Source organism: Porites lutea, chromosome 7 (genome assembly GCF_958299795.1).
Source record: "Porites lutea chromosome 7, jaPorLute2.1, whole genome shotgun sequence".
In the NCBI taxonomy this organism is placed as follows: Eukaryota; Metazoa; Cnidaria; class Anthozoa; order Scleractinia; family Poritidae; genus Porites; species Porites lutea.
This window is the reverse complement of record NC_133207.1, coordinates 30642981-30656678: the sequence shown is the minus strand read 5'-3', so window position 1 is coordinate 30656678 and position 13698 is coordinate 30642981. Positions and strand designations below refer to the sequence as shown.

The 13698-nt window shown below is 38.5% G+C and overlaps 1 protein-coding gene and 1 pseudogene across 1 annotated transcript; one reads left to right on the top strand and one right to left on the bottom strand.

Moving 5' to 3' along the window:
* Window positions 1-5468: 5468 nt before the first annotated feature.
* LOC140944775 (2-Hydroxyacid oxidase 1-like) lies at window positions 5469-8550 on the bottom strand (annotated as a pseudogene).
* Window positions 8551-8906: 356 nt separating this feature from the next.
* LOC140943113 (CB1 cannabinoid receptor-interacting protein 1-like) lies at window positions 8907-13327 on the top strand. Its single transcript, XM_073392172.1, has 2 exons — window positions 8907-9094; window positions 12535-13327. Exons 1-2 carry the CDS (start codon window positions 8916-8918, stop codon window positions 12842-12844), a joined length of 489 nt encoding a protein of 162 aa, XP_073248273.1. The 5' UTR covers window positions 8907-8915; the 3' UTR covers window positions 12845-13327.
* The last annotated feature ends 371 nt before the right edge of the window (window positions 13328-13698 follow it).

The following is a 13698-nucleotide window of genomic DNA, read 5'->3' as shown; positions in this document are numbered from 1 at the left end:
TATAATTATAATTAGTGGCATTTTGTGCCAAGGATTTGAAAGGATTATCTGCAGGACAAAAGCTAGATATTTATCTTATCATTATTAACTTTGCGGCCTAAGAGAGCGATTGAGAAGACTATTCTTGTGCCTGTTTTTATCACAGTTTTAAGGCGAAAAGATCTCGTTAATTACTTTTTGTCTTTCTGCGAGTTTTATCTGCAGATTTTTCGAACAATAGAACAGAACAGTCTTATCCCGCTTTATCAAAAAAATTTTTTGACAACAACGACTGAATTGCAATAAATATCTTTATTTGCATTTCTTTTGTTTCGCAGCTGTTTCTCTTTCCGCTTTTTCTTTACTTCAAAGTCAGTAAAGTTATACTTTAGAACTAGGACTACGTAGTATCTCAAGCGTTAAGTGCTAAATCAAGGGCCGCAAAAGTTGGTTAAAACTGCAGACCGTTACCACAATTAATCGTTAGTGGCTCTGACGTTTTCGGCTCTTTCTCCAGCTGGCTAATTAATCTCGGAGGTCAGTGTATGCGCTCTCTGGGTGTAAAGAGCTATAGGCTGTAGACATGTTACAGCAAGTCAAACATTTAGTTACAGAGAGCCAAGTCAAACATTTAGTTACAGCAAGCCAAACAAACGGGGGACAAAAACGTGCAAATTGTCCTGCAACATTGCTACAAAACGAGTTGAAATAAAGTTACGCTGTCCGTTTTACCGTACCTTTTAACAAAATAAATTGATCTATATGTTTCGGTGTGACGGACTGACTTTCAAAAAATCCTAGTCTTGCAAAATTTTCGCCGCATTTTATGTTTTTGACAAACGTTTTAATCAAACAGCCCAGACACTTAAACAAAAAATCCACGCCAGGATTGTTAATGACAACAACTTTAGTCCTATCTTTTAGGGTTAATCCCATAATGTTGTTACACTGTAATATGTTGTTATGTTAAGTGGATCTTTTTAGGCCTCTTGCTTTAAGCCATTAAGTTGTTACATGTAATAACCCTTCCAAAGCCTGATCAACAGAAATATTTTTTCTAGCATTACCAAAACACAATCAAGAGAAAAGGTTACTAGAAGTATTAAAATAATCCCTTATTTAGAGAAAATATTTTGATCTTTTATCAAATTCTTTTAACTAATTTTAAAAGAAATGTATAGAGATCTGCCTGGAGAATTTGCATGTAAATTATAGTGCGCGATTCCCTAGGCTCATTCCCCACAGTAGCCTTATCATTCAGGCAAGCTCGCCATTTATGGCGAACAAAGCGAGCAGCGAAGCCCCTCGCACTCGCGCCTGTCCTAAATGGAGAGCTTGCTCGCAGGCAGCAGTCGCAGGCTGCAGTCGCCGCCTGAGAGCAAATTCACTGGTTCAGGGGCTCGTGATTCAATCAATCAATCACCTTTATTTAAACACTGAATTCCATTCATAAAAATGCTCTTCCAGAGAGCCGTGTAAAAATCATGTAATAAAGAAAAAAGATAAAATATAGTTATTAAAATGGTACTTAATTACAAATGTGAGATAAATGACTTCAAGCTTGTCTGTCCTTTATCAGTGTTTGATGGACTATTCCAGAGAACCGCCCCCCTATAGAAGAAGCTTTTTTTTCTAACCTCGGTAAACAGTCTTGGTGCAAACAAATTATGTGTGGAGTTTCTTAGATTATAAGAATACGTAGAGTGTGTTGAATTTTAGAGGCTGACAGTTTTTTTTTATTGAAATGAAATGTTTCTAATTCGAATAAATTTTTCTTAGTTAAGAATTGTAAATAGCGTTTTGAATGAATAGTTTTTTCTCTTTTTCAAGCGAATTAATTGTAAATAGGATTTTAATAGTTAGCATTGTTGTCAATAAAATTTTTTCATTATACGTAGAGTGTGTAGTATTAAAAGTTTGAGCCAAATGATCTGGTGCAATGTGATTTTTCAATTTATACATTATTGTGGCTAATTATTTGAGCGTAGCCTAAATAGAGTTATCGAGACCACTTGTTTTGATTCAAAGTTGCAATAGGCACGCAATACATCACCGCTCTCGGAACCAATCAGATTGTATGATTTGCACAACACGAGCCCGCTCTCAATTTTTTTTAAAAGTAATAAATACAGCATTACCCCTCCGCTGTTGATTTACCTCCAAGCTACTGCATGAGAATCTACAACCATAGTTACTAACCGTGCTAAAGTCATTCAGATTTAACCACGAGATTCTCTTAAGGTGATTCCCTAGTTTTGCACTGCGCATCTCTTACTGCGCATAACAAGATGGCCGCCGTAAAAAAGAGCATGTGAAGTAATACTATTAAAATGAAGTTGACTGAAGAGAAACGCTATTGGAATTTTTGCTTGATGTTGTTTCTTGCCGAAGTGAGACTCAATGTGTTGGGAATGTGCATAACGTAAGCAGTACGCGTGTTGCTGAGTTCGACCTCCTCTCGGAAAACCTCGATAGTGGATGTTTAACTTGTGCTCACTCACTTTGATTTTCATTTAAACACTTTCTTTATCACATTGTGTCCTAAATGTGATATCTCGATGTAAATTCTGTAAAAACGGATTTTTTAATACTTTCTTCCCCCTTTCACATACATTCTATTTTGAAACTCGCCCCAGTCCTCTCTCAAAAATCGGAGAAAATGCGTTTGGTGCGCACTTTCTGCAGCTCTACCGCAAAAACGAGTACGGTGACCCCCGTTTTTTATTTCATGATTTTAATAAGGACAGTGCTTCCTTTCGATGAGAAAAAAATTGGCACAAATCTATGTTCAGTTTTTTGGCAATTTTACTAAATTGTACGGACTGAGCCATCACGGATCGAAAAGCGCGCGTCCAATTTAATTCTACTTTGGAGCGTGAAGTAAGAACAAGGGCATTAAAAGGCATTTTTCTGGTACGTAAGTGGATAAACAATACATTAAAGTCAAATTCTGTGTGATGTCACATGCATCATCGAAAAAATCTCTCCTTTTTGTCTAGTTTTGCGCTGCCCGCGGTTTTTGTAAAAGGGTCCTAAATAGCCGTATTTGTCAGCATTGTGACGTCAAAACGAGCACGGTGACCCCCACTTTTTATTACCTTTTTATCATCTTCTTGACTTGTTACATCAGTGTACCAAGTTTTAGCTAAAACCTATGTTAGGTTCTTTTACTATGGAATCACCTTAAGTTCACGTGTAAGAATGCGAATGATACTAATGATAGTATTAGATGAAAGACTGACCGCATATTTTCTCGTAGTTCCTACTGAATTAATGTTGCCTGTGTCTAATGTAAACAGTCACTGGTGGCTCGACTTTTTGCCGTTTTGCAGGCCATTGTCGGCTATCAATTAGCAGCGGCTCCCTGACCACAGCAATTCTATTGGGGGCCTTAACGGACGGTGTACCGGGGAGGGCAGTCTATTACTACGATTAAAACATTGATAGGGTCACTGGTGGAGTATCTTATGGTGAAACGAAAGACCCGAGAGAGGTTAGCCTGTCCCAGGTTTCGAGATAGTAGTCCGGGAGCTGGGGAGAGAGATTTTTTCCGCCACCCCCCTTCAAAGATCGCGTGCGTCTTATTTTCGCTTAGCTTGTTTTATTTTTGTGACGTCCTTACTATCCGAGAGTTTGGCACAGGCTAGAGAAAGGTCAGAGATCTACCGGACACAGGGATCCCACCCTTATGAAGGTAATACTTCAGTTTTAGCAAATGCTTTCGTCAAATCGCGAAATTTGCCTTTACCATTGTGGCAGAAATAAGTAACAATAATAGAGAGTCTAAGCATCACGATTACGTTAAACGGAAAACGCGAATTTGTACCACATGACCGAGTTTCCCCTTTATTTGTCGTATTAGTAGTTTAATGCGATTTATAAAATAACTGAGATAGTACGCGTGATCTGATTGGTCAAAAACCTACGGTTTATTATACCGGTAAACCCATAGAAAAAGGCATCCGGACCACGAGCCATAAACAAAACCGGCTATTGATCTGCAAACGATTTTAGAAAGGCTAAAAAACAGAACAAGTTACTTACCTATCCCTTTTTAATATTAAAAGCGTTGGTTTTCACATTTTATTACTGAGCGTCACAATTCGCTACTGCCATAGCTTTAGAAGTTATAAAGTACAAAGCTGGAAAACAGTTTACATTTCACGACGATGCCAAATCGCAGAGAAAGACAACAACTGTGTGAATTTCTGGTGTACAAAGTCTCTAGGAAAACTTAACAATGTGCCAACCAGCAACAAAACGGATAGTTTTAGCATTCTTGATTTATTTTATTTCAAAATTAAATTCCTTAATCAAAGAAATTGTTTCAAAAAGAGATCTCTGATCAAGATATGGTACAAAATCGGCCGCTGGAGGTTGTAAACAAGCTGCCAACGATGATGAAAGATGTCAGAGTTTCGGGCTAGTTTTTTTCCAACATTTGCACAAATTATTCGATGATATCGATGCCATGACCTACCTCACACCACCTGAATTCACAAATCGACAAATATTAACGCCAATATGTGGCTACGGCAAAGAAACCTTTCTCCACCACTGACATATTTCCATCGGTCGCTGTACGTGCATATAAAGTTACATGCGACAACTTCGCAAATGCAGCCACGTCGTTACCGCAGCAATTCTTGATCATAATAAAGTCCAGGAAACAGATCTTAAACCACTGCGGCTTGTAAAAAGTGAATGAAGTCCTCCATTACAATAGCTGCCAGTTTCCTCTGTAAGCACGAAATTCTTACGGATCGACTCAACAAAATACAGCTGCGTACAGTCTGATGTTCAATCAATTTCTACTTCCGTAGTAAACAAACCATGAACGTATTCTTTCATTGTACGTTCGCATGAATATGTGTCGACTTTTCCTGTAAAACAGCTTTCATAAGTTATCATGTAATGAGTGCAAAAACTCGTGTTTTGAAGTGCTGCTGTTTGTTGTTTGACTGAACTGAGTTTTGAGAAAGTTTAGCGCTATTAAATCGTGAGTCGTGATTGGCTTATGATGACCTTAGAGAGAAGACATGACTTGATCACGGTACTAAAATAATATTTTTGACCTAAAAGACTCCATTTTAATAAAAGTTATTTTATAAAAGCAATAGACCACACTTTCTATGGGTTTACCGGCGTGATAACCCACTTGGGATGTTGGGAGAACACTCGAAAAGCTTGTAAATCACTCGCCTTCGGCTCGTGATTTACAAGCTTTTCTCGTGTTCTCCCAACATCCCGCGTGGGTTATCACGCCGGTAAACCCATAGAAAGTGTGGTCTATTGCTTAATTCATCCATAAGAATTGTTCTGAGCTATTTTTATTTTATTTTTTTTTTGCCTTGTTTTAGGGATAGGGAATCTGTTAAAGTATTCACAACAATGACTATGCATAGTTAACCTCATTTACCTGCTAGTCTGCAAGTCTACAGTCTGCCTTTGTCGCACACCACATGGCTTTAACCCCCAGGCTTACAATATTATGATTCCATTTTTGTTACCTTGTAGGCAAGTCCCCAAATGGCTGGTCGACCAATAAAAACAGCTCGTGCCCCCAAGGCCAGTGCCTCGAATACATCTGTACCCAGTCTAATTCCACCATCAACATATACTTCTACTTTTCCATTAACAGCATCCACTATCTCTGGCAGAACATCAATCTAGCAAAAATATATTGTTAAGATTTATCAGTAAACAACAACTTACAATAAAAAAAGAAACACTTTATTTATACTCTACCCCTGAAAAACCATGGCCAACAATGATAATGACAATATGTAATTATTAATGCACTCTGTATGTTTTGTGTCGCTATGTAGGCCTTAATTTGTGATGTTCTCAAGAGACCTTAAATTATCCTTAGTATTGTTAAAAATTAGTTACATTTGCTTGTGCCCAGAGACAAGAAAAAACTGAAAGAAATTGACAACCCTCACATGTAAACTACACTGGAAAAACAAAAAATACAAACTAAAAGGTTCATTACACACTTACAGTGACAGGAACACAGTCTAACTGTCTTCCTCCATGATTGGATACAATAATTCCATCAACTCCATGTTCAACAGCCTTTCTGGCATCATTTGCTGTCAAAATCCCTTTGACAAGAACTGGAAGCTTGGTGATGCTCTTCAACCAGTCAATGGTTTCAAAGGTGATTGATTTGTTAACTAAAGCATTTGTAAAATTATCAAATGCAAAGCCAGAACCTAATGTTGTTTGTTCTTCACAAAATCAGATGATCTCTTGGCATCTGCCATTTTTGCTGGATCAACGTTAGGAATACTCATGAGATGAGGTAACAGAACAGGCTGATTTCTGACATCATTCTGTCTCTTTCCTCTCACAGTTGCATCAAAAGTCATGACAATTGCTTTATATCCTTCTTTTTCTGCATGTTTAACAATCTTTTTTGTCATTTCTCGGGAGTTCAGTACATAAAGTTGCATCCATTTAACTGACTCAGGACCGGAGCCATGGTTGCAACATTCCCTAGTGATGTGGATCCTACACAACTGAGTATCATGCAAGTCCCAGCCTTAGAAGCCGCTGCAAAACAATATTTAATAATGAGTCAATAGCCCATTCGGCCTTCGGCCTCATGGGCTATTGACTCAGAGGCCATTTATAATAATAAATTGATTATTGTTTTAGTAAAGTTCAACTAGTTGGTCAGAAATAACAAGACAAAACAACTTTAGCTACATGTAGCAAAACGCGATTCAGCTGCCATTGTTTTGGTTTTCAAAGCCAATGCTTTTGCTACTAGTGTGCCATATTTTAACATAACTAGCTTAGTAGTAGCTCAACCAATCAGAATGCAGCATGTTAATAGACCACTAGTTGGATTTTACTTAAATCTGTTATTATACATTGAACACATTATCATTCTTCTCTGAGAGCCTACTAACAATTAATTCTGGAAATCAGTGCAACTTACAGATTAGCCAGTTATGTGCTAGCAGATACCTGACTAATCTGTAGGTTGCACGGACAATGCATGTCAAACTGCAGTCCATCCGATGCTGTGTTCGTCAAGCTCCCTGTACAAAACTTTGGTGAATACCACCGCGCCCCCCCTCCCAAAAAAAAGAGGGTTTCATTTTTCGACAACCTAAAGAAATGTAAAAAGGACCCCCAGCAAGGCTATAAGTAGCTTGCATACTAATATTACCTTTTGCAGTGGCTTGCTTACCATCAGGGTGGGCAAGTTTTTGAGTTGCTGTTGGTGCAATACCAATTGGTAAGGTAACTTTTTCTCCAGGAATTGTGGTTGAAAGGTCCACTTCTGAAATGCCGCAAAGAACTCGTGGTCATATCCTCAGCCTGAAATTCAGTTGTACATGTACATGAGCCTTAAAAAATCCTAGCATGGTTTCTCCATTCTGTTCCTGTTTTCTGGGCCCTTTAAGTTCACGCATGTCTCACTGCTGCACTGTATTTGACCAGGACGGACACATACAAAACAACACATGGACCCCTGGTCCATGGACAAGTCATGTGGACCTAGTCCATGGACCACCCCCGTGGACCACCCTTACTGTTTTAAGATGAACTTTTATCAGAGGTCTAAACAAATGTTAGGAACCTTAAATGGATGAAACTGTGTCAATTTTTAGTTCGTTACATGTATATTTACATTATTGTTATTTTTAGTATATTATTGCTCAAATTTTTCCTGAATTCCATTCATGGGTTTGGTTTCGTCAGGAAGGAGAAACAACATTTGAAGGGGGCAGGAGGAGACCTCTGGTTAAATTCATCTCAAAAAATTAAGGGTGGCCCACAGGGGTACTTCATGGACCAGGTCCACGAATGGGTCTATGGACTACGTCCACAGGGGTAGTCCATGTAACGTTATTGAGAGGAGAAACAGGCAAGAATACATCAACACAACGGCTAAATCGAGCAAGAACAATTTTACATCGAGCACATGGTAAAACCAGCCCACCCACTAAGACTAATGTACGGGAACTACACGATTTTATCACAGGGCGTCCATGTTTTGTATACGTCCAACCACGACCTAGGGTCTTGACTCTCATGCAAACGATAATGATCAAAAGAACGTTGCTTTAGTAGTTCACTGTTGATGTCCAATTCCCCCTCCACCACACACACAACTCCAGAAGCATGTAAGAAAACAAACAAATCAATAACCGCAGCTGGTCTAAAATACAGGTCACTTTTCGACAGGTCAGAGTACAGGTCACGCAACATGATATTGATAAATAAATAGCTTTAAAAGTGTCTCCTAGCCCAAATCTCTTAACAGAATGCTGTATTAGGTCGATGGGAAGCTGTGTGGTTAATTTATCGGTGGAGCAGTGACCAGTATAGTAGTAGTCCTGACCTGTGGAATGTGACCTGTACTTTACACCCGGTCCCAGCTGTTCTCGCCCCATGTTCTCGCACCTTTTCAATGCCTCCAGGTTTTCTCTTATGGTAGTTTCTTCGTTTGCACCTCTTGCAAAAAAACTCAAATGCATAATATGGCAAGTATTCCCTCGCGTAACTCTCAAAATCTTTCAAACAAACGGGATCCGTCAAGGAATCCGCCATATTTACTGCACTGGAAACTTCGCTCTGCAAGGTCCCCTCTAGGCTCCAGTCAGTCGGTCTCCGGCCGACTGTCTCTCCAGCCTTGGGTACTCCCCACGGGACGCATCGATCGGTCTCGTCACGCAACGCCTCCTCCCTAAAGTGTTGCGTGAAATGCAGTACCGAAAGACCTCCCGTGGGAAATTTAGATTTACAACCTATTACTTAAGGCAAACTGCACATGGGTGCATTTTTCTATTAAAATATTTGCGTGTAAACATGGGCAGGGCGGCAGTGAGATATGTTAGGGTCGTAGGCCCGAGCCCGGAGTTGTAGCGACACTTGCATCGCGTGACTAGATGTCAGATGCTTGTGACTCTTGCAATATGGCGTCTACTGAGGAAAGGGCTTTCAAGCTCGATGTCAACATTACCAAATTAGAGGATTCTTCGCCAGTGTTTTTCAAAGTCGATGGCAAGAGATTTAAGGAGGTTCAGACCCTGAAGTTACAAGTTGATACAAAGTACAGACTGTCCTTCGAGTTTCGGCCAGCAATGGAAGTCAGGTAAGTATTTGTTTATTACCAAATAAGTCTTCACTCTTAACAGAGTATTGCAGACTGGTTTAAACAATAAAGATTACAACAATGAATAAAAAAACATCTTAAAATTACTAATCAATATGTAAGATTACATAGGGATTGCCTAAATGAACATGGCGATTTCTAGTGGGAGATTGTTCCACTGTCCAATTGTCATCCTAGCTAGGGTAAAAAGAGTTCTTGTAATAATCACATGTACAACGTGGCTGCTCAAATCGATGACTGAGAGACGAGATCCTGGTGTGCATTCTGCTCTCATGTTCTTCTGAAGCTTGTCGCATTTGTAAGTGGCTAATTTTATTACTCTGTTTGTACAGCATACAGAGACGTACGTCAGATCGCCTGCTGAGCTCCAGAGATTTCCGTTTGAGAGATAACATATCAGTGACACTGTCTTATCTGTCGTAGCCCCTGAGTACCCAGCGAGCTGCTCGGCGTTGAATCATTTCGACCTGTTGTATGTTCTTAGCTACGTAAGGGCCCCAGACAGTGGCACTATTTTCAACAGTCGGCTCACAAGTATGATTATGATATTGATATTCAGTGATAATCCTTTCAAGTACGTTAAAAGGCTGCCACAGTTCAAACCAATACATAGAGGATACTACACGGTCGCGCGAAGTTATAAATTTTATTTTCGTAAAATTCATATCTTCAAGCCGCCGTGTAATGTTCTTTTAATTATCTAGACAAAAAGACATCAATAAAATAATAGAGGGAAATGACTGAAATTACATCATCGATAAACTCATGTGTGAGATTATGGAAAATAAACCACTCGGGTCCTGGATGTAGTTTTTATGAATTTTACAAGTGGTATATTTTCCAGTAAAACACTCGTAGCTATATAATAAAATATATAGTTTAAGTAAAATTTTTTTTTTGCCGAATTTGCATGAAAAAGAGTTGTGGTCCAGAGGGGAATGCTTTTGTTTTTGTCCAGCTGCAGCATGACCAGCATGATTTCAGCTGAAAACCAGCAAAATTATTTTACAAGCTTCAGTGATGGATTTCACGTTGATCGGGGCAGCAATTCCACAACCTGGGCTCACAGTTAAAGTCGTTATTTGAAGAACAGTAAAAAGTCACTGAAGAAAAAAGTCAAGTGGCAAAATTTTGATCATGCCTAAAAATTTGTGGATTTGTTTTATAAAAAAATCAAGTCTTCCATTAATGAAATACTAAGCTTACGGTCTATTTTTCTATGATTTCATAAAGATTCTTCCCAAGAGGGGCCGGTACAAAACCCAGACTCAGATCACTCCATTTACATACTTACCAGACAATAAAAACCATTGTCTTCCCTGCATGTAAATGAGTTGATCCGTTTGAGTGCGACTCAAGGGTAACATGGAGAGGGTCGAGGGTACTACACCCTGTATGTCGAGGGTCGATTTCTTATGTTTTCTATGTTTTATTATTTTTTTCACACTTTTTAAGCAATTGAGGAGTGTCTTACATGCACAAAAGTTCAGTTTTTATTAGTGGCGACTCTAAGTGTTGACAGATGCATTGTAATAACACTACTAATTCAGAAGAAAAGAGTCCAACCTTTGGTCAAGGTATTTAGGAAAAATACACTGAAAATAATAAACGTTCTTCTGATAGACAAGAGACCTTTATCTCGTTTATCCACAGTCCTGACTAGCTTGTCATGCAATGCATGTTTCAATCACTGGTTGAAACATTTGTGGGTGAGTTATTGCTCTAGTGGGGTGATTAGGGGGTGGTCTGATTAATTTTTTTTTCCCGAAAGATTTTACCTTGAATGATTTTTTTTTTGGGGGGGGGGGATTTCACTCCCTCCCCCAACTTCTAATGGTCCACCCTTTATCACAATATTACTGAGTGTTAATTGAGCTATAGTGGGACTTGTTATTTAGCTTATAAGTAAAATAAGTATACTCTAAACACCAAAAATAAAATCCCTTGAAAATCGTGAAACATTTCAACACACTTTAAAATACATACCAGTATTAAAATAAAATTGATAATTTCTCTCTACCCAGACAACCAAGTGCGTGAACAGCGGTCATTACATCCAAGATCACAGAGATAACTCATGGACCAATCATTTGTTATTTTAACAAAGTGTGCCTTGCAGCCTTGTTTTTCTTGAAAAAATTGCATCACTCAAGCAACACCCTGTCTTGCGAATTGAGCTGTCTGTTTGGATTTTTTCTTTGTTGTGATTCAAGCAAATAATATTTTTTGTGTTTTTTGCATAATGCTTTAAGTGTCATGACGCATGAAAAAGCTCAACCACAGTTGACGTAAATTTGCTGTACATTTTCGCATTAATCAGTGGCAGATCCAGTGGAGGTCTGGGCCGCCCCTTATTTTTAGACCAAACTGAGGCCTGAAGGGCCAAAAAATGTTTTTGGAGTCCACCCCCTTTATCTCAGGGTCAGGATGACCTGGCGCCCCCTTATCTGTAGGTCTGGATTCGTCGGATCCATCACTCTTAATTGTACAGGTAATGTGACGTTTTTTTGCAAAAGATTTTTTTACTCTGTTTTTTTTGGAATCGAAAGTCCGTGATTTGTCTCGTTATTTTCTTTTTTAATTTGCCATGATTAGATAAAATAAAATGGGGTAAAGGTCATTTGTCTGTGGGGGGGGGGGGGGGGGGCTTATTTTTAGTGTATTTTTGTTAAATAACTCAACCAAAAGTTGGACTCCTTTTCTGGGTCAGCCCTTTTTAAAACTGAACTTTTGCATGGTTGACGCTCTTTGCTCACTTTGCACTTTAGTATATTTTCTTAAATACCTCAAGCAAAGGTTGTGCCCTTTTCTTTTAGAAGTACCCTTTTATTACAATGAACTGTCTACACTCTTTAAGGGGTCAGTGCTAATAAAAACTGAACTTTTACGAGTGTGGCACTCCTCGCTCTCTTAAAAATGTGAAGCAGCTGATCTTAAAAAAGGAACACAAAAAAAATGAGCCATGTACATAAAAACTTGACCCTTGACAAGTTCCCCTTGACCCTTGTTCCTCGGACTTGAGCCTTTCTTTTCAATGGTACTGATGTTTTGACTGTAGGGGGTGGGGGGAGGTGTATGTTTTTGGCCATGAATTGATTTTAAACATAAAAATATATAAAATATGATCATAATTTCATGCCCAGAAGTCGAAGCCAATACTTGAAATTTAGCAATTTGTGTATAAATCTAGATCTGTACCTCTCCTCTCTGACAGTTATTCAGTTTGGCTCAACAGCCATCTCTTCAACGGTCAGTTTTTTTTCGACTTGCATGCACATTTGTCTTAACGGGTCCTCAACTGCTCAACGATGGCCACCTCCCCCCAATCCTGGATGTGACACAGGGTGACCCCCCCCCCCCCCCACCACTTGAATGTTATGCTCTTACCTAAGGAGTACTTTCTCAATGTTTTCTTGCAGTGAAATTTCCATGGCAGGAGTAAACCTTGAACATACATTAAAAATGAGCGATGAAAGATCTTCACAGTATGAGTGCTTATGGTCCACAAATGGAATGAATGAGTCAAAGAGCAAAGACAGGTTTTACTCGGCATTGTACATCAAGTTTACAAATGATAAGCAACTCAATGCAAGGGTTCAGTGCAAGATGTATTCTTTGAAAGACAAGAACCATCTCACCTGGGGTACTTGCTTAAAGAACTTGCATATTGATTGTAAGATGAAGGATGGCCAAAACTACATTGATGTTCAGCAAGTTTTAATCAAGTAGTTAAATATTTCTAAAATAGATGATTTATAAATAAATTAATAAAAATATTTGTCTCTAGGATTTTTTTCTAGCCTGATTGGTAATTGCTTGTGAAAGGAAAAGGTGAGAATAAATTAATACATAACAAAGTAAAACAGGAGTGCAGAACTTTCGTTTTAAGTGGTAACACAACCATGTTAAATAATGAAATCAACTATTTTCAGTGTTTCATTAACAGCCCTCAACAGTATAACTTGTGCAAGTGCATCATCTACCTTCAGTTGAAAAGTTACTAATAGTGGTAATTATATAAAGAAATTATTATGGAAGAACATGGCCTCTTTTTATATATTTTTGAGACTAGAATTTGAAATTTTTTTTAGTCATGTTAGTTTGTCAACATACATTTACTGGTAATATATTCTTAAATAGTCAGAATTCTACATGTATTTTTTAAAATCATAATATCTTAAACAGATTTTGATTAAAAGTGTTTTTCTTGTATTCAACAGCCTACAAATGTTAGTTTTAAATAATAGCTTATGATACAAAGGGATATGCATACATGTAGCTTCTCAAATCTGCCATTGGAAATAATTATCTCTGGACACTAAGGGTGTTTTTTTGTTTTCTGGGAAAAATACAAAGTTTTGCAACGGAACCTTTTAATTGGCCTGCAAGCAATAATTCCATTATAGGAGTCTGGGGAGTTGAGCCAGATCTTGCAATGTTCCTCAGACAGTAATGCTCCTCCCCAACCCTGCCCCCAGAAGATCTTGTTATCTGTGCTCAGTATTGTCTGCTGTATATCACAGGGATCTCAGAGTGAGCTGCAAGAGAATGCACGAGCAAGTAGTGAAGCTCCTCGCACTCAT